At 43.2% G+C, this 20979-nt stretch overlaps 1 protein-coding gene across 7 annotated transcripts; it reads left to right on the forward strand.

Moving 5' to 3' along the window:
• The first annotated feature begins 1459 nt into the window (after positions 1-1459).
• Positions 1460-20566, forward strand: pfkpa (phosphofructokinase, platelet a). 7 transcript variants are annotated; one of them, XM_010738134.3, is made up of 23 exons: positions 1460-1746; positions 4049-4122; positions 4976-5053; positions 5393-5582; positions 5907-6072; positions 6680-6724; positions 6838-6946; positions 7651-7746; positions 8446-8538; positions 9302-9427; positions 10071-10135; positions 10673-10742; positions 11660-11806; positions 12543-12613; positions 12728-12815; positions 13538-13690; positions 15997-16161; positions 16348-16409; positions 16758-16869; positions 17271-17370; positions 17720-17725; positions 18276-18381; positions 19715-20566. In XM_010738134.3, exons 1-23 carry the CDS (start codon positions 1653-1655, stop codon positions 19869-19871), a joined length of 2373 nt encoding a protein of 790 aa, XP_010736436.1. In that variant the 5' UTR covers positions 1460-1652; the 3' UTR covers positions 19872-20566. The 7 variants fall into 7 exon arrangements, with proteins under 7 accessions (XP_010736436.1, XP_010736435.1, XP_010736434.1 ...); XM_010738133.3 differs by lacking the exons at positions 7651-7746; positions 13538-13690 and adding exons at positions 7153-7248; positions 14907-15059 and having other exon boundaries at positions 1461-1746; XM_010738132.3 differs by lacking the exon at positions 13538-13690 and adding an exon at positions 14907-15059 and having other exon boundaries at positions 1461-1746.
• Positions 20567-20979: the final 413 nt, after the last annotated feature.

Genomic DNA, 20979 nt, shown 5'->3' on the forward strand with positions numbered 1-20979 from the left:
CCAACCTCGCTGATGATATCCTTCCTCCTCATTCTACATCCATTAACTTGTTCTTAATACAAAATAATACATTACTATTACACCTTTAAATGAAATATTGTAGTGGCGTGGTGCTGTGCTATTGTAGTGAATGATGAATGTGTGAAGTGTGTTTAAGATGAGGCAGAAGGAAAAGGAGGAGAAAAAATATCATGACCTGCTACATACATGTGAGTTAATTATGGTTAAAATGTTAAAATAGTGAGATCTCTATGAGAGGAGGAAGAATGACATTGATGATGGTAACGATGACTCAGCATTTCATGAGATATACAAAATTGACTTCCACATCTGTCCTCATAAATACTTACATCGTGTTCTTTAACAACCATTCCAGCATACTTCTAGTTAAGTTGTGCATGTAATTTGTTTTTTGTACCACTGGATGGAGACAAATCTAAACTTAATGCCAATATTCAAGCTCATGTCATTTTTTTTCATGTTTGTCAGGAGGGATTTGAACAAATGTACTGAAAAGCAAATAACACAAGACGTCATACTACATCTGATCTTGTCATGAAGCAACAAGAATCAGCGGCTGGCTCTCTGAATATCTCCGTTTCTGCAAAGTCACAGAGCTGGACTGAGTCACATGGTTACACTTCCTCATCACTCACTAATAAATCAGGCGGTGGGTTGATTCCGTGATGCATTTCTAAACACAGACTGGTGAATTTGAACTTTCAGGCAGTATTCATCACAAGGAGATCAATAAAACGACAATTTTAATTTTGATAAATAAGTTGTAAGGCATGAACAAGAATGCAAAAATATTATATTAAATAAAAATAAATACATAATTGCCTTTAAACGTAAAAAAAAGCTCCTCACTACAACACAGTGAGATAGCATTTCCTCAGTATGAGTTTTTGTTTATCATAAAGGGGTGTGTGTTATTCCTCAGTATGAGTTTTTGTTTATCATAAAGGGGTGTGTGTTACAAACTTTTACTGCAAAATCTTGTTTGTAAGAAAGGTGCCATGCACATAAATAATCATCATCACCTTTAAACAAAATGACACAACAACATAAAGCATAAAACACAACAGATAGAAATGTCCTCTACTATCTGACAGGCTGTGCTAATGAACCCTCTGTGAAAGTGAAATGTGTCATCAGCTTCAATAATGTGCAGATCCGTTTACCTTGTTGCCTTATTCTCCTACACGCCGTAGCACAATCAACAATATTACGCATTATAATATATAATATTTACATGTGGACGTGCTCCATTTATCTGCTGTGGCCTTGTAGTGAAACAAACTTACTCTCAACATCCTCCCTGAGAACTAGGATCCACATTGGCATCCTCACACCGTCTGCCCCGCCCACATATCATCTATCTTTCCTCCCATTGGTTTAAAATCAAAACAACCGAGACCTGATTAGCTCTCGGCAATGTCACTCACCCTCCCCACAGCCCGTCTATGCAAATCGGCGGATAGATGCGGAACAGGCAGAAGGAGAGCATAGCGGGCACATCACGTAGGTAGAGGGGGCCGGATGAGCGTTGCCCTTCATCGTTTCAGCACAGTTTTTATACAGTTACGGGCTCCCGCTGTGTTGTTGGTTTTTTTTTAGTTGGACTGGATACACACTGAGCAGCTGTGAAAATGGCGCAGCCGGACAGCAAGAAGATCTTCTTTGAGAACCTGTCGGGAGCGGGGAAAGCTATCGCGGTGCTGACGAGCGGAGGAGATGCTCAAGGTAAAACTGAGTGACAGTCACTGATATGTGTGAGTGTGAAGAGGCCCGCGGAGGGAGAAAACACACACACACACAGGTCTGCAGCCGTGTGTGATGCTGCTCCGGTAGTGAAGGAGGCTTGTGTCGTTAGAGCAAAGTGCGCAGCGGCTAAACGGAGGAGGCAGACACGGAGAGGTGACGGGCATCCCGCCACTTAGCATGCTAACGCGCTAACAGCATCCTGCTGTCATGTCACCGTGACAGCACTTAACACAACCGGCAAGGTCGGAAACCGTGTCACCTCTCCCTCTTCACACACACGGGGGACTAGTTTAAATTGTAACCGACGACTTTGTTAACCGTTAATTGAACCCGCAGGCTGGTTTAAACATTGATAGGCGTTCAAACGCACTGCGGGGTCGATGTGCAGAGATGACTGACAGGAAGAGAAAGCTGCTGAATACGCTTGTTAGTGTTGGTGAGATGAGACTTGTGGTTTCGCAGCAGGCCAGTGGTGGATGTCTGTGTATCCTGTGTACGTGATGAGCTGCATTCATCTCTGCGCTACGTCACAGAGGAAACCCTGGTCATGTGCTCCCCGGCACGACTGTGAAACACATCGACTGCAGTGTTATACACGAAGAGTACCACCAATACTTCAGTGTGAATGAAATACTACCAGTTTGTCAAAGCCACATCTATTTTGTGTCAGTAATAATACATATTTGGAGAGAACTCGCACACAGTTTTCAGTTTACAAGTGCTGAAGATGTTACAACACATGTTTTCTGTCAGGGGCTTCCCCTTCACAGTCACAGACTATCATCATTTTATGCAGTAAACTTAATTAAATGAATCAAAAACACAGATTTATGTAAGGTTTCCCTGTATTAATGTGCAGGAATGTCATATATGTGTCTAATAAACTATAAATAAAAACACTTATAATGTGTAATTGATGTAATAGTTTGCCTCGTCGTGGTAGGAAAAGCACAGGAGTTATTAATAATAGTAGCGATGGCTCTGATCCCTTCAAGTGTCTTGTGAAGGTGACCCGGCATGCTCAGCTCAAACCAAAGCATCATCATTATTATTTTTTTTTATCTTCCCTGCTGTGTCATATCTGAAGCGTTACCCCCCAAAATGAGGGTCTTCAGCTTTAGCTCACGTTCTCCGTCACCCTGTGTGCCCTTCAAAAAGAAGCAGCGCTCGCAGTTTTCCGCGCGTTTAATCGGCCAGCTCGGTTATGTTATATAGCTCTCCTTGGCTCTCCTCTGGGACACGAATCGATCTTTTGTGGGTGGTTGCGAAAGCATTGGGCGTTCACATGTTGGCACACGCACACACACTGAGAGAAACCGAGTTGGCCCCAGAGCTAAACCAATGAGGCTGTGTGCATGCATGACAGGAGCTGAATGTGGGTGTCAGGGGGGTATTGTGTAGCCTTGGCTTAGTCTTTTCACTCATTCTGCATGAATGAGATGGTCGAACTTAATGACTCTCAGCTTTTATAAACACAATTAAACGATAATATATAATCTCTTTGTCTCTGAACCTCTTCTGTCTTCTCTGACTGTTCATTTGAACAGTTATGTAACGAGACAATAAGTCATGGGCCACCGCGCTGGACAGCACGGTGAAGAGTCGGTGCCTTTCGACTGGTTATGGCTGCCTTGTTAGCGCTGTATCTTTTTCATGTAGGAGAAAAAGGATTTCTACCTCCCACTATAGTTTATATAGGTTCCCCTGGCCCGATGGCCCAGACCTTTGTGTTGCTAAGTAACACACACTGCTCGGTCAGAGCTGTAGCGTTCACCAGTTTGTGCAGAAAAAAAGGAAACACGGTCCTTTCTCCTGTTTATACCTCCTCCCGTCAGCCAAGTTCCCGTCCGCCTGCTCTGTCCAAAGCTTTGTCCATTATTCCCACTGTCAGTGTTTGAGTCATTCAAGTCACAGAGCTGGTTACCAAGTTCACTTTGGCTAACCACAAATGAACTGGGAGGCCGTAAGAGGAGCTGGGAAACCTTTTTGACCAAAAATGGCAGTGTGCAGCAGTGAGAAAACATTTTGGCCCAGGCTGCAGACAGACTAACACAGATAGACTGACACACACACACACACACTGAGAGAGATGAAATGAAAGTTTTACTGCTGCACTTCTAATATCCGTGCAGCAGCCGTGGAATAACCATGCAAATCAGTATTCTACAACGATTCTCTACAGTTCAAACCCCCGCCAGAGCCTGACTGTTTACCCCGATCAGCAGCACTGCAGTTTGTCTGATTTTGTTTTTGTGTTTGTTTGTTTTATGTATTTTTACAGGGATGAATGCTGCTGTACGTGCCGTGGTTCGAATGGGGTTATATGTGGGAGCAAAAGTTTATTTCATTCATGAGGTGAGCCCACGCTTTGTGATGATTATTATAATTTCATCCTATAGAAGTAAGAAGACGTGACTTACAACCATGCCTATCCCTACATACTAACATACTTTGAAGGAAATTCGAGCATAAGGTTGTCAAGTGTTTATATATCTTTTAATACGACATGTTTAAAATGACACAATACTGTCATTTGATAGTATCCAAAGTACAGAAGCTACCAAAAGCTTCCTTTATTTGTGATATTGAAAGAGGTATCGAATATCGTTTTGTTATACTAGTGTTGTATTGAAGTTTAAAACTGTATTGGAACAGTCTTAGCACTTCTTATCTTTCTTTCTCTTAACACTAAATAAACGTGTAATCGTTGTAACTTTTTAAACAACATAAAGTCAAATGTATCAAAATGAACACATTAACGTTAATTAATGAATTAAGTTAATGACGGGACAGCTGCACTTTTGCTGCATACTCGCAGCAGCAGGATCGTGGTCTACATGTATGAACCCACGATGTTTATTCTTGCAGCAGATGTTAGAGGAGCTTTGGCGAGGGCGTGCTCTGCTTGCTCATGCTGTGATCCCTGCGCATCTGTGTGTGTCATGGACCTCCTCGCTGTGTGTGTTGTTACATAACCCACTAGAGGCTTTAGCAGACGCCTCACATGAAACGCCCCTCCTGCTCAGGTACCACAGTACTCTGCAGGACACAGAATGAGGACGGATTAAACTTATGTATCCTGTTCTGTGGTATTGCAGTCGGCTGAAATGTTTATTTTATTCTGAGTGTCGGTGATCGCTCCAGCTGTGAGATAAATGTGTGTGTTTGGAACATTTGTTCACTAAGATGTTGCAACTTTTTTTATCAGGGATATCAGGGTATGGTGGACGGTGGAGAGAACATAAAAGAGGCCTCATGGGAAAGTGTCTCCAGCATGCTGCAAGTGGTGAGTAATGACGTGGCAGCATTCCACACAGCTAATGCAATTCTTTTACTGTACAAGCTTGAGTAAGAGCTCTGCCAACTGTGGTTTACTCTTCTAACATTATAAAATTAAAAACACAATTACTTTTATAGTCATCAAACACATTACAGCTCTTTAAATAGAAAACAGAGTGCAGGGCAGGAACATGCAAGTCACGTAGCTACAAGATAAGGCTGTTGAGTGGTTGTCTAACATAACAGCAGCCTGTGTGTGTATGTTTACTCACTCTTGTAGCGTGACGTAAATTTAAGAGTGTATTACCCCGAAGAGGTTTTCATACTCATACACTGTCATCATCAGGGTGGCACCGTGATCGGCAGCGCCCGCTGTAAAGAGTTCCGCAGCCACGAGGGACGCCTGAAGGCAGCTCACAACCTGGTGCAGCACGGCATCACCAACCTGTGCGTGATCGGTGGAGATGGAAGTCTGACGGGCGCCAACCTCTTCAGGGAGGAATGGAGTGGGCTGCTGGGAGAGCTGGTGGAGCAAGGTACTGAGCAATGATGAAGCTCCTTCTTGGTTTTATCTTCACTGTGCTGAAAAACACCACAGTGAGCATGCTCTAAATGAAGAAAATAAGGTTACCACTGCACGTAGTTGGAAACCACATGATACCACGGGCAGATTTGTTTCCACACTGACTTAACACAGTAGCTGCCAGTATGAACAGATATTTCTGTAAAGACCTGTTTGGCCTGAGCTCGGCAGTTTCCACTGCTGCTTATCCTGTTGTATTTTGACAACAAGATGTCAGAGAAACTGTCTGCATTGCTGTATAAACACAGAGGAGGCACTAACTTCCTAAATGTTTCAGGCTCAATCGAAGCCGATGCCGTTCAGAAGTATTCGGCCCTTCACATCGTGGGGATGGTCGGCTCCATTGACAACGACTTCTGTGGAACTGACATGACAATCGGTACCGACTCTGCCCTGCACAGAATCATCGAGGTGGTAGACGCAATTATGACGACTGCACAGAGGTGAGACGGAGACAGAGCAGCTGTGTTTGTTTATCTGTATCTGTTTTAATCGACAAAGCTATGAGCAGTAGTACACGCTAAACTGGTTTTGAAGTTTGAAATACATGTTTTATACTTTGTAATTACTGGGACCGAGCAGCCTGTTGACTTAGCATGAAAATGTCAGGATAAACTAATCACTACGCCCAGTTTTTAATAAGAGTAATATAAAGTTCACACCAAACATATCATATCATATCATTTTAGCTCCATTCAGCATCCATTCAAGTCAATTTTGGGATCGTTGATGGAAGGACAGCCTAAAAAACATACAACCACACCAGTAAAATGTGACAGTGACATCTGAAAGTGTTCCATTTCTGCAGTGGTGGAATTTTTGCACATTCTGGTGTCACCAGTCTCCACACTGGCAAAATATACAGCAGAAGAGACAGAGACAAACTTTAACTCTCCCTCTCTTGGAGTGAAGGATATTAGTTTAAGGTTACATGACCTCCTCACATGGGAATATGCCAGACAGGTGGCCTTCTCACACAGCGCAATTATAATTTAATTATTCCTTTTGTCTAGTGCTGTGTGACTCATATTTTCTGTTCTGTTCTTTCAGTCACCAGAGAACATTTGTGTTAGAGGTCATGGGCAGACACTGTGGGTAAGAATGCATTCGATAAAGTTCATACCAGATCCAAAAACATGAAGCAAAAATGGAGACCGTTATCACTTCTGTTTATGTACACGGTATTCTGTCTGTGCATTTTATCTCAGCTACCTGGCCTTGGTGAGTGCCCTGGCTTGTGGGGCAGACTGGGTGCTGATTCCTGAGATGCCCCCAGAGGATGGCTGGGAGGACAAGATGTGTCAAAAACTGTCTGCGGTAACACAATCTTGTTTGTTCCCTACAGTAAACCAAATGAACCGTATTGAACCGGTGTCTAGATGCTATATAATGTTTCCCAGTTGTCTTATTTTACATGACTTCTCAGTTTTTTCTGCAAGGAGTGACTCCTGACTCTTTTTTAAATCAAAGAAGACTTATGTGTTTTTTCTGCTTTGGAAACATGCCGTTGTTCTATGATTCAGACCCGTTCCAGGGGCACAAGGCTGAACATAATCATAGTTGCAGAGGGAGCCATTGACAGGCATGGGAAGCCTATAACCTCTAGTTTTGTCAAGGAAGTGAGTACCTGAGTGTAAAGAAAGGGGAAGCCAGAAGCACGGAGACCCGACTGATGGAAATCAGCCTCCCTGAGCCACAAATCCTCTGTATTTATCTGCCATGATAATTGGCATCAGAATATTTAACCGAATGTTAAAGTCCGTAGAAAAAAAACATCTTTCCCCTGATAAGATAATCATGATTTTGACGCCGAGTCCACGATAACACAGTGAAGACAAACAGCAAGGTCAGCAGATTATTGCTGATGACACAGCGCAAACACAATCTTTCACGATGAAAGAATCTGTCCTCGGCTCCTCGGCTGTCAGCGTCGTCTGGCGCCCGTGCTTCTGAAAGACCACGTCACAGCCACAGTCTCAGTTTTTCTGTCATGTTGTTTCTCCACCACCCCCTCCTTGTAGAACCGAGCAGGGATGAAAAGGCTGAATATCATAATTGTAGCCGAAGGGGCCATTGATCATAACAACAAGCCCATTACCACTGAATATATCAAGAATGTAAGTACAGAGCTCTGTGTAAAGTTCCAGCTTCAACTGCCTCCTGTATGACCTCTACTACTGTACTGCTGCCCTGGTGTGGCTTTTGACTCTGTTGCTGTGTTTCTGGAGTGCTCTGTCCGACACACTCTGTAGTTTGGTAAGATGGCTTTCACCACTCTCTAATAGTGCTGTAAAACTCTGAGCAGATATCCTCACTGAAGCTGACATTTGCAAACTCAAATGTATGTTTTGATACTTTCACTGTAAATTTGCTCTCAGAGTGTGACACTGTATGCCACGACCCTGCACTAACTTTCAAACACTTTCAAAGCATTTTGTTTTCCTGGAAAGTACCTGAGTGTCTTTATTTAATTTAGCACTTCCTGCTTGGGATCTTCTGTGATGTTCAGTATCAGCTGAGAGCTCCCTGCTAACATGACTGAAAAATTAGAATGGCTTGCTTGTGCTTTGCTGTTTCCCCTTCTCTTCAACCTTTCTACTGTGTTTATGTTTCAGCGTGTGATGTGTCTGTCCTTTTATGTATGCACATACATTTGTTTCACAGTAAAGTTGTATTGCAGACATCATTACACATTTAGCTGTTACTAACATGCATGAGACACTTTAAGGATCCAGTATCTCAAATTTACAGTCGTGTTTACCATCAGAGGAACCGCAAAATACATTTGCTAAGACCTGTATTTTGTATTTCCCCAGCTTGTTGTGAAATGCTTGGGTTTTGACACACGAGTGACAATCCTGGGGCATGTGCAGAGAGGAGGGACCCCGTCTGCTTTCGACCGCATCCTGGTAGGTTCAGCATCAAACATTTGCCGGTTGCAACTTCTCAGATATCAGGATGTGATGTTTTTCTGTCATACGAAGCAAACTGAATATTTGGTTTTTGGCTGTAGGCTATCTAAATAAAATACTATCTAAATAGATCACTTTTGGCTGTAGGAAGTGTTAACTGGCTTTTATTTTAATATAACTAAAGTAGTCTTTAAATAGGTTTCAGGACAAATTGATTAATCAAGAAAGAATGACTAGTTTGAGCCCTAATCAAACATTGATTTTACACTGATTTCAGAACCATGTTTTTATCTGTCTTTGAGTTCAGTTTACTCATCGTAGCATTTAAATTCTTTAAGTTTGCATATTAGTAACCTAGTGTACACTCTTCCTACAGCATGTGGTCTATTTGATGTATTTTGGTAGGAATAGTCACTCAGTCTGGTGCATTTCCTGTTTAATCCTGTGTGTCTGTAGAGAAAGGGCCCAAGGTTTTAGGTTAAGCACATTAACAGATTTACGGCTCAGCTTGTGAAGGAGTGCATCACACACAACGTGCGACTGACTCTTCATGTTTACGGCAAGCCGACAAAAAACTAAAGAAGAGAAGAGATGCTGTGGAGAAATTGACTTCAGTATTATGTTTGGTGTGGTTATAAAAATAAAAAAAACAGGATTTGGGGAAGAATGTGTAAAGAAAACATTAGAAGTGTACAGGAGATACCAATAATGTGTTCATAGTGAGGACGGTGTAGTTTCACTTGTTTGTTTGCTCACACAGGCCAGCCGTATGGGTGTGGAGGCTGTTCTTGCCCTTCTGGAGACCACAGCTAACACACCAGCCTGTGTGGTGTCTCTGTGCGGCAACCAGTCGGTGCGCTTGCCCCTGATGGAGTGTGTGCAGATGGTAAGCACTGGACTGGACTGGAAACAGGCCAAGACTGCAACGTATCGAACACACACACACACACACAAACTCAGATTTCTAAAAGGCTGGAAGCTGCAAAGGACATACAAACACAAACACTGCTAAATGACTCTGCTGGACTCTGAGAGGCAGAGTCAACGAGGACGGGCTGAAGGAGCTTAAGTAATGATGACAAGCAGCACAGCCTATTGGGCCTGGAGTGGCACTAATGTTCACAAGAGAGCTGTATTGTTTGAGAGGCAATTCTGTCTAGTTAACGATTATCTGAAGCATTTGGCAGGGTTGGTGATGACTGCCCGCAGGATGGTGATGTAATAACAAACCATCTCCACAGAAACGCTAAAATCACTTTATTGTTGTGTTACAGGTCAAAACAAGGTTACATTAGGCTGGGACAGACGATCACATGTTTACTCCTGCATTGTTCTCTCTCTTTACAGTAGAAGGGCGATCAGTTGTACACGCAGCGATTGTTTTGCTCATAATGGACACTTCAGATATTTCATCTTAGCTGGTATAAATGAAATGAAGTGCCTTTGCTTTCGTGCATACAGGAAGTGTAAAGTGTGTGAAATTATAGTGAATTCAAGCTGTGATAATACTCCCCCCCTCTTTTCCTCAGACTCAAGAGGTCCAGAAGGCCATGGACGAGAAACGCTTTGAGGAGGCAGTGAAGCTTCGGGGCAGGTACGACTGACCGATCCCGTACACCAAATCTGTCACTTCACTGAAGATCAAGAGCATCAGTTTGATTTGTCTCACTGAAGACAGATGTAGGAGAGAAAGTGGGTCACGTTGGTATGTTAGAACATCACCAGCAACCCTCTGATTTGACATGATATGTAGAGCTGCAACAATTAGTCGATTAGTTAACTATTAAATTAATCGGCAACTAATTTGAAAATCAATTTATCGTTTTGAGTCAAGAAGAAATGTCCAAATTCTTTGATATCTGCTTCTCAAATGCGAATGTGTACTGCCCTCTTTAGTCCTCTATTCATTAAACTGAATATCTTTGGGCTGTGGGCCAAACAAGACATTTAAGGATGAGCAATGATCAACATTTTCTGGAGCAAACAACTAATTGATGAATTAAAAAGTGATCAGACAGATGAACTGATAATAAAAAAGTTAGTAGCAGCCCTGATATTTCACGTACATTGCACTGACAATAAACCACACTGTTTTTCTAACTTTTCCTCCATGTGGCACAATTTATTGCAGGAGCTTCGAAAACAACCTGAAGACATACAAACTCCTGGCTCATCGTAAACTGGAATCCGAACTGCCTACTGTAAGTCACCTCACGCCATCATGACATCCCATTTGAGACAGCGCCAGAGCTGTCAGCTTTGTTTACTCGCTCCTCAAACAAGTCGGAAAGATACACAACCGAGCAGGACTTGTTTTTTCCTCACCGTGTCTAGAATGCAGGCTCTTCTTAGAGAGTTGAATCGGTCTCCCTGAGCCACTGAGAGGTTAAATATTTTATTACACTGTCCAAGGGATCTGCCTACAAATAATGACTCAGCTACTGCAGTCATGATGCGGGGTACTGCTGCTATTTTCAGATACACCCTGGGCACGCTTACCGAGTAAAGTATTTCTGTAAACTCCTTTTTTCCTGTCGTGTGTGGTGGGTGTGAGTATTTCTCTGAAACAGGTGCAGTATAGCATTCGAGTCATGCTGGCACCCATCAGTAAGTTTTCTTCCTGCTGTTTAGTGGAAAATAAGGTGACTTGTAATCATGGTGACCACTTATGATAAGCAGTTTTTACCTGCTTGCTGTGTAACCTATAATTGTAGTTAGTAATGGGCTTCACGTGAGGCACAGGTGGCTCGGTGCTGCTCTGTTGTGCAGTGATATCTGATGACACCTGGCTCCCCGCTGAGGGATGACTTGTTCAACCCTGCCAGAAGCTGTGGCTGCCCGCTGCTGTGGCTCCAAAGGAGACAGCTCAGAGTGAAGATCAGTGGAGTGTAGAGGCAGCATGGCCGACTCCACGCTGCAGAAGTCGCCTCAGGGTTTGGCTCCCACCCCTGGATCTATGATAATGACTGCTGAAGGCCCAGCGTGGAGCTGAGAGCACACCATTCATTGATTCACTCTGCAGAGCTTCACCAGCAGCTGCAACATTCTCTCTTTATTCACGATAAGACAATTAAAGTCATATTTGATGTGTGTTTTTCTGTGTGTTTTACGCCCTCAGAGCAACTTCAATGTGGCAGTGTTGAATGTCGGCGCTCCTGCAGCAGGAATGAATGCTGCTGTGCGTTCAGCCGTCAGGGTGGGCATCTCTGAGGGGCACAAGATGTTTGCTGTCAGTGATGGCTTTGAGGGCTTCTACAAAGGACAGGTGGGTACTACAGCACTCATATACTGGTACATGTACTGTACTGTTACACATGTGCATCACTTCACAGTCTCACACGTTTTAAATTAAAGAACTTTTAGGAAAAGAGAGTCATCTCTAAGATTATGTTGTGTGAGAGAATTGGACAATAAACCAGTAGATGACAACAGGCTGAATACTGAACTGAATAAAACGTAGAAGCAGGCAACAGATATCAGATATCTGAGTTTCTGTTTTGTTTGAGGCTGTGTTGTAATTTGAGAGACTTATTCTCCTGGTCAAACTGGTTTCCCACTCCCTCTCCCTGATGCTGCTGACTTTTCCCAGCAGAAAAGCTTAAATCCTCTTTCATTCAAAGAACAGCACTTAACAAACGACCTGACCATTTATCTTCATCAACACGTCTCCAATATCACTGGTTAGTTAAACATCCTGTGTGCTTTCCCCGGCCAGTTAAAATCACACTGCACCAATTGACCCTAAGACGATTAGGCCAGCGGGAGTAATGGATTTCTATAGTTGAGTGCTCTGAGACTCTCTGCTACACACCTGGTCCCATTCCTCCGTTAGATATCAGACAGTGTGTCCAGAAAATTAACTCTCCCGCTAACAATCTCTGCACCGAGAGCCAGAGAGGATGTGTCAGATCACACGGGGGGTTCTGGGTGTAGTAAGGCACGACATAGAAACAATCTTAGATTTGGATGCTAAATGTGTTATGCTATTGTCTCCCCCTCAGATTAAGGAGATTAAATGGGCCGATGTGGGAGGATGGACAGGACAGGGTGGATCTCTGTTGGGAACCAAAAGGTAACGTCATGATCTGTTATCTCTGATTGACCAGCAACTGCTCAACAATAAAGCTAATCCACATTTTTCTTTTAATGATATTTATCAAGTTTTTCTTTCCCGCCCTTCCTTCAGAACACTTCCCGCAAAGCATGTCGACAAAATCGCTGAGCAGATGCGAGCACATAACATTAACGCTCTGCTCATTGTTGGTGGATTTGAGGTATGTTTCAAACTCTTCTGTCCCTGCTTGCTAATTTTGCTAACGAGGCTACATCTTTGTTTGGCTACATCTCAGCTACAGTTATAGTCCATGTTTTATCCACATTAAGAGCATGATACAGATAATTTTTTTTTCCATATATTAGAGCATTATTAATCATATCTTTAGAACATGTACAGTATATGACAGCATTTATTGTTGATCCTTTCCATTGGTATTATCCCATCACCATCTGGCTCCATATAATCACGCTTCAGTCATTTCTCTGCTGTTGGTTCACTGTTGATTTTCAGTTCTTTGAAAAGAAACCTTTGAATTCTGTGAATAAAGAGTAAAGCAGCACAGTAAATGAAATCTAAATCTATTTTAATGAATGTGTTGATTTGGTTTGAATTGGAAACAGAGAGCACCTGCTCTTTTCTCCGCCCATTTCACGCTCTCCCGTTTAGACGCTCACCAGCTTTATTCTCCTGTGACGTATGCAAGTAAATGAGTGTGACTGATGTGTGTGTGTGTGAATGGATGTGTGACCGAGATAATGTTCAGAGTATGTGGAGTGGTACCTGTCTGTTTCGCTGCTGTCCGTTGTGATAGACCTGGCTCCTCCCCTTGGCACCACTGTTGTCTTTCCCTTCCTTGTGGCAAGTAGCACCTCTCAACCAAACCAACCTGCCAAACCTCCGCCTTCCGTAGACACTAAACCCCTTGGCTCTGCCCTGCAGGCCTTCCTGTCACTGCTGGAATTGTTAACGGCGCGCGGGAAATATGACGAGTTCTGTGTGCCCATGGTCATGGTCCCAGCCACTGTCTCCAACAATGTGCCGGGCTCAGACCTCAGCATTGGCGCTGACACGGCTCTGAACGCCATCACTACTGTAAGTGATGGGGGCTGGCAACCAGAATAGTTGATCTCAGCAACACGCAGATGAATATTAAAAACACACACACACACATTTACACAAGCAGCCAACCCGCAGACATGCTTATGCTTACGTAGCCAGCCAGCCAATCATGTTTCAAGAAGGGGGAAATCGCTCACTCTGCCATTTTACCAGTCCCTCACCCCGGCCTGTCTGTGAATTATTCTGAGCAAATTTTACAGACATGGCCACATCTGGAATCCTAAAACTAAAAACATGTAGCCGGACAGACAGATTGAGTCATGTCTGTACCGTGAGGCACGACTGGTAAAGTAAAAAAAAAAAAAAAATTTCAGAGGAGCGTCCCTCCCTTCCCCTACCAGGTAAGTGAGCGGCAACACGGGGGCATGCTGTGAGGTGCACGAGTGTCGTGACCGCCACGTTTGCTCTGCTTGCCCTTCTCACCCCGACTGTGTGCTTGTGTCCCTCCCATGTCATTTACATCAAGATGAGTGGTTAACAGTCACCGAACACATACTAACACCAACACAGCACAATTAACATGCACTGTACTGGGTGTGTCTGCTCGAATTGATAATGACACTAATGATGCAGTAACTTTTTCAGTAACATAATACAGCAACACTAATCTTGCTGTTTTTGTTTAAAGCATCACGATAACTCAAATGAACTCAAACTGAGTAAACAGAAGCAGAAAAGCACCATCTCCGAGCCTGAATCTCGGCTGTGCCACCATCTTCATCCCTCCTCGTGTGTGTGTGTGTGTGCAACACTCGGTGCTTGTCTTGCCTGCATATAATGTTCTGCAGCAGATGTTGTCGTCATGTGGTCGCGCTGTGCAGTGTTACTGAGCCTAAAAGGCTAAGGCTCTCAGACACAGATCTCTTCCTTTCACACCTTTCCTGTCTTTCTTCGCTCTGTTCTGTCTCTGCCATCGTCTTCCTACCTACGTTTCTTTGTTCGTCTAAGTTTCGTGGCTCCACTCCGCCACTCTGTCTCTTCATTTTCCCTTCTTCACATTCTTTCCATCACTCTGTCCACACTTCTGTCCTCTCGTCCTTTCTGCCAAAGGGAAGCCATTGGCCACTATCACACGGAAAGAGCCGGAATGGCAGGATACGCTCTAGCAAACCGAGAGAGACTTACCCTCTCTCTCGCTCTCGGCCGGCCTTCTGCGGCTCTAACTTGTTTTCATGTACTGCCGCTTCAGGCGTTTGAAAGTCTGCTGCAGCTGTATGAGGCTCGCGCTACCTATGAGGAGTTTTGCATCCCGATGTGTATGCTGCCTGCCACCATAAGTAACAATGTACCGGGCACAGATCTAAGTATCGGGGCAGACACGGCCCTCAATGCCATCGTGGAGGTAAGGCAGTCGAACCGCCGCCGGCACAACTGTGAAGCGCAACATGCTTATGCAAAGAGGATGAAAATGACACGATATCAAGCATCAGTGGAGTTTACAGTCCAGTGCTTATATTCAAGCTGTTCCCAAAAATAGATATGCAGTAAAGTGTTGCATGAGTATTTGCTGCAGCTTTATAGATTTCTGTAGGCATTAACATGATCATCCACGACTGTTCTAACATGAACCTTTAGGTGTAAGACTGTCTTGTTAGCCCAACACTGAACATCTATACAGTTTTAAAGGGGCACTCCAATGATCCTACACATCAGGTAGCATTAATGTAAAAAGGTATGGGAAGTGTGGGATTCCCACACCAGTCAGAATATCTCAACCTCTGCTGCCCAGTCTTTCTTTAATCTGTCTCTTGCGAGTCCTCCAACCTTATGAAGGTGCAATGCTCAATCACTGGAATGCCCCTTTAACACTGTTGTAGCATCTAAAGCTCTGTGGATCTTTTTACTGACAGCACAGTCACCTGTTATGCTCAATATCAGCACTGGACTACCAAAATAAAGTGTTACTGTCAGATCCGTTGTGGAGAAAAATAGTTTCTTCTCTAAATGTAATTGTAACCAAGTGATATCTGAAGTTTCCTATTTGTTGTGCTCTCTCATCCTTATGCAGGACTCCAGTCTAACTGGTGAAAGCAGCATTTTAGCCTGAATCTGCTTGAATTGTTTAAATGTAGCAAGTTGTCTCTTGAGAGAGACATAAGCATGCTGGCCTTGAGAGCAGTGGAATGTTTTATTTTAACAGTGTTGACCTCTAATCTGGTTTCATATCTTGACATGACATTTAACTGGAGGTTTCTCAGATACACTGTAATCTCATAGTGCTTGGTGTGTCACAATCATTTAATGTGTACTGACATTGTAAGCATATATGCATGTGTCAGACTTGTGACCGCATCAAGCAGTCGGCAAGCGGCACCAAGAGACGCGTGTTTATCATCGAGACCATGGGGGGCTACTGTGGATATCTGGCCAGCGTGGGAGGCCTGGCTGCTGGAGCCGATGCCGCCTACATCTATGAGGAGCCTTTTGACATCAGAGACCTGCAGGTAACACATCAGCTCTCCCAACATGTAGCTCCTTCCTCAGCTCTCTGTTGAAGTATGAAGCATTCAGTCCTTTCACGCCATCTCCCACTTTATCCACTAGAGGGCACTCAGACTTAATCCTGAGCCTCCACGGCACAATGCCATCTACTGGTTAACATTACTCACATTTACAATTTATTCCCACAGGCCAATGTTGAACATTTGACAGAGAAAATGAAGGGGAGCATTCAAAGAGGACTGGTACTCAGGTAACTTAATGACTGCTTAAATGACTCCACTCCACAGTTCCAGTGCATTTTAAGACTCCATCCCTCAGTGGTTATGTAAGAGAGAAGAAATTCAGACACATAATTGCTGCTGCTGCTGCACTCACGATCGAGTGTTTGCAGCCCTCACTTTCGGATCTTAAGCTGCTTGTGTTGTAAACAGATCCAGTGCCGATGTCATCAGTGTAGTTTGGGAGCTGACATTTGGCATTGCTGCTCTCATCTTGATGTTACTATAACAGGAAGTCAGTGAGCTGATAATGCAGCAGACATCTCTATGAGTAATAGGTGTGAATGTCTAACTGTGTGTGTGTGTGTGTGTGTGTGTAGGAATGAGAACTGTAATGAGAACTACACAACAGACTTCATCTACCAGCTCTACTCTGAAGAAGGGAAGGGAGTGTTTGACTCGAGGAAGAATGTGCTGGGACACATGCAGCAGGTACACAGACACACTGCTTACCAGTCCTTACAGACTACATACAGTACAGGGAGTTTTCTCTTCTGTAGCAGCGTCTGGAGTAACAATTCACCCAGACTAAAGAAGATTTAATAAACAGTTTTCTATATTTATACCATGAATATGAGCATCCCGTTTAAGATGGATCAGCTTTGTTGTGTTCTGGCTTTGTGTGTCTTGAGATTAGCGCGGATAAAACTGGATCAAACAAAACTTTGATGATACCCAAGTGGAAACTGGGATGTGTCTGCAGAAAGCAACGGATACAGAACAGAGAACACACTTTCCATGCGTGTTTATCTCTCATCTCATCTCTCTTAACTGTGATCTTTAAATTACATTTTCCCAAGATCGAGTGATGTCATTCTGATTGTTTTCCAAAGGGAGGAGCACCGTCTCCATTTGACCGCAACTTTGGGACCAAGATCTCCGCCAAGGCGATGCAGTGGGTGACCAAAAAGCTGGTGGAGACCTTCAGACAGGGTAAGGTTAACGTTCCCCTTCAGCGCTAGTGAAACGACCTGTGATAGTTGATCCTCCCTCCCTGCAGAGGCAAACCTGTACCCAGATCTGTCATGGAGTCTGACATTTGGATGCATTTTAAATCCTCTCAAAGGAATTTATTTATTGATCATTTTCATTCATCAGCATAAAAACCTAATGAGAAATTGACTTGGATGTTCTTTCTTTTTTGACGGATTACACTAACAGCTGAATAATGTGTCTGAATAGTTTGTCTGAAAACCACACTGCATGTGCATAAAGGCTACAATTAAAGTTCAAACTCCTCTTTGTTTTTTATGTCTATTTCCCATACACATGGATGATAAAGATGAAGGTAAATCTTTTTGTTTTCATGCTGGCTCCATGACCATCTACATCTTTAGCTCATTTAGCTCCATGTCCCTGTCTGTCTTCTCCACTCAGCCTGCCTAGGAACTTGTGGGGCGTAGCTACAATGTGTCCGTGCCATAGAAATTTATCAGCAGCCACCATGTTCCACTGTTTCCGGTTCATGACTCATCTGAATTAGTTGAATTGGAAATCGATGAGCACGGACTCACATTTCTTCTTCCTGCTTTGCCCCACATCTCTGTTAGTGTCTCTGGCGCTTTATGTTGCTTTTTAGTAGTGATGGTTTCTGCCTCATCACCTCTGTATTTTGTTTTTAGATTTTGTTTGTATCAGTTGCACCACTCCACCAAAGTCCTCCTGTAGATCCATAAATAGCTTCTTTTAAAAACTTCAAGATAGCCACTGGCTACAAGGAGTCGTCATCATGCTATACACCACAACCTCCCACACCCACTCCCAAATATCTGTTCTATGTTTGCAACCAAGTACAATCCTGTGTTTCCACCTCTGATGCTACGGTGTTTTCCCTTCAGGCCGAGTGTTTGCTAACACTGAAGACTCGTGCTGTCTGCTGGGGATGCGTCGCAGGGCTCTGGTCTTCCAGCCTGTTGTACAACTCAAGGATCAGACTGACTTTGTGTACGTATCACACTGCTCATAATAAACTACAGTAGTTATCCTTCAAACAGTTGTGTAAAGACTAATGTAGGTCTACCGGGAGCTTTCCAAAAATCTGAGAAAAGAACCCTGATCATGTCATCATGTACTGCTATCTTGGTTTTGGCTGGAGAGTTCAGATTTTGGACCGAAAGCATTTAATACAGTACACGTTGTTGCTTCTTCATGGGAGAAGTTTGCTGTCTGCCAGAATGTCACTGTGTTCCGGGTGAAACCAAAACTCAGTGTTAGTGTATTATTTGAACCCAAACCATGAAAGTATTTTCTTGCCTAACCTCACCAAACTACGACTACCAACCGCAACAAAACAAAACAAAACCCCTGAGAGTAAGTCAAAGAAGTCTGAAAATAAAGTCATCATTGACTTTTGTCTTTCATCCCAGTCTCCTGGGTGATATTCTCATGTTTGACAGATTCATCCACTTAACCACGAACTCCTCATGAAGACAGTCGCTCTTTATACCCAACCTAATTCCCTAAAGGTTTTGTCAAACTTACTAAGTTTTCCAAAACACAAAGATTAAGTCTTAGTTTTCTCCTCGTACAACTGCAGATGTGCTTCAAAATCTGAGACAAGGATATTTTGAAGCGGCTCGGGCATATCTGCCATTGCAATGCCGAGCACTGCTGTGCTGAATCAAGTGCACATGTGGGAGTTTGCAGATCTAGGGTTATCTTCTAGACAAACCCATTTAGAAGGCAGGGACAGTCGGTTGACCTGCTGTTGAGCTGCATTATGGAAAATGTATGTGATCCACATTAGGAGCTAAAAGCCAGGATATCTCAGCTGCTGCTGCTGCAGCGACTTTGACCATTCTCTTTAAATGTCTCTTGTGAGTTCCCTTTAACGTGCAGAGGACTGCTGACTGCAACTGAATGTAGTCCACATTCAGTCTGTGCACAGGAGATTTGATTAGATTAAAGGAGATTTGAATGATGTCTGTGGATAAAGTGGGTGTTGGCAGCCACAGATAATTTGATACAATTAAGAAATCAAGATCAAGAAATTGATAATCTAATTGTTCTCCATGTTAACGGCCTTAAGCAGCCTGCTGTGGTGCCAAAACCAAGATGACTAAGATGATGTGTAAATATGAATGATGCTTATAGTCTTATATTTATGATAAAGCTGACCCGTCAATGATCTGAAATACTAGTTTTTTAGCATTAAAAGTCACTCTTGTATCATCTTTTCACTGCTCCCCATTCATACTCATTACCATGTATGAGCACCAGTGAACATTAGGACATTAGCACATAATGGCAGTGCTGAGATTTCCTCATCTGTCTGCAGTCACAGGATCCCAAAGGAGCAGTGGTGGTTGAAGCTGCGTCCTCTGATGAAGATCCTGGCCAAGTACAAGACGAGCTACGACGTCTCAGACTCTGGACAGCTGGAGCACGTCGTACGCAACCGACCCAAAGAGTCGGATGCCTCAGTAGCCATGTGAAGGCCAGTAAATACGACGGCCTGCATAGTCTGTGTGTGAGACTGAAAGTTTGTGAGGCGACAGTCCATGTGTTGTAAGAGCTCCAGTAACAACATCAACAGCCGTCTCTTGTTTGGCCACACTGTGTTCATTTCCTGTCTGTGTCACTCCTCTCTGTTTTTGTCTTGACAAAGTCATGAACTGTAAACTAGCCTCTGCAGTGTTTCTAATATCAAACACACACACACACACACACATGCTCCCACACATATGCACACAGCTGACCTGCCATGCATCTGTGTGTCCTTGTTCTCCCGGATGTTTAGTGTCACCGTCGTTTTTAAATTGCACTTTCTCTGTCTGCAGTTGCTTAAGCAGGCTCTGAGCCCAGAGCTGCACGAGGACAGAATAGACACTGCATCTGCTGTAAAAAAAAAACATTGTGTGTATCTGCCTAGAACCAGTGTGAGGTTCAGCATATTTATGTGAGACTGATGCAATACAGTTCTACTGCTGCAAGTCAAAAGAACTGCGTGCTGTGCTTTACACCGAAACTAATATTTATCTTTTTAACATTGTTTATTTTGCTTGTAAACATGGATGTGTTATTAACTGTAGGCACTGCTGTAAGTAGCTGTCTGTCATAATGCACCAACAAGTTAGATGTGTAAAGAGACGGTTTCCCACAGAATAAAATCAGAGAGAAGTATACCCTATTGATTAGTGTTGCTGGATTCATTTATTCATACAACACCTTAATATCCACTTCCCCTGTTTTATTTTCCTTTAATTGGCTTTAAAGTTGTAAAAATGATTGTGTCTGACAGGATCATATATATTATTTATTCTCAATCGTTATATCGTATATTCTAGAAGGTTTTATATCTTTAGATATTTGATATCTGTGTAAGCTTTTATATCTTTACCAGAATTTAAATTCTATTGGATTACAACTAAGATAGGTTTGTAATGACTGATCCACCATTAACGAGCCTACTGTACTGAGCAGAGGACCAGGAAGGGGTCAGTGTCAGTTTGACGTGACTCGGGCCTCATTGGAAAGTCAGTCCAACAACTACAGACAAAATTATCACAAATAGATGCAAAACAACCACAAAGAGACAGAAAA

This window comes from Larimichthys crocea, chromosome XXIII (assembly GCF_000972845.2).
Source record: "Larimichthys crocea isolate SSNF chromosome XXIII, L_crocea_2.0, whole genome shotgun sequence".
NCBI lineage: Eukaryota > Metazoa > Chordata > Actinopteri > Sciaenidae > Larimichthys > Larimichthys crocea.

Coding starts and splice junctions, on each gene's coding strand:
- pfkpa (XM_010738134.3), top strand. CDS start 1,653: ATGGCGCAGCCGGACAGCAAGAAGATCTTCTTTGAGAACCTGTCGGGA. Junction 5,583..5,906: donor GGGAGAGCTGGTGGAGCAAG/GTACTGAGCAAT, acceptor TAAATGTTTCAG/GCTCAATCGAAGCCGATGCC. Junction 6,073..6,679: donor ATTATGACGACTGCACAGAG/GTGAGACGGAGA, acceptor CTGTTCTTTCAG/TCACCAGAGAACATTTGTGT.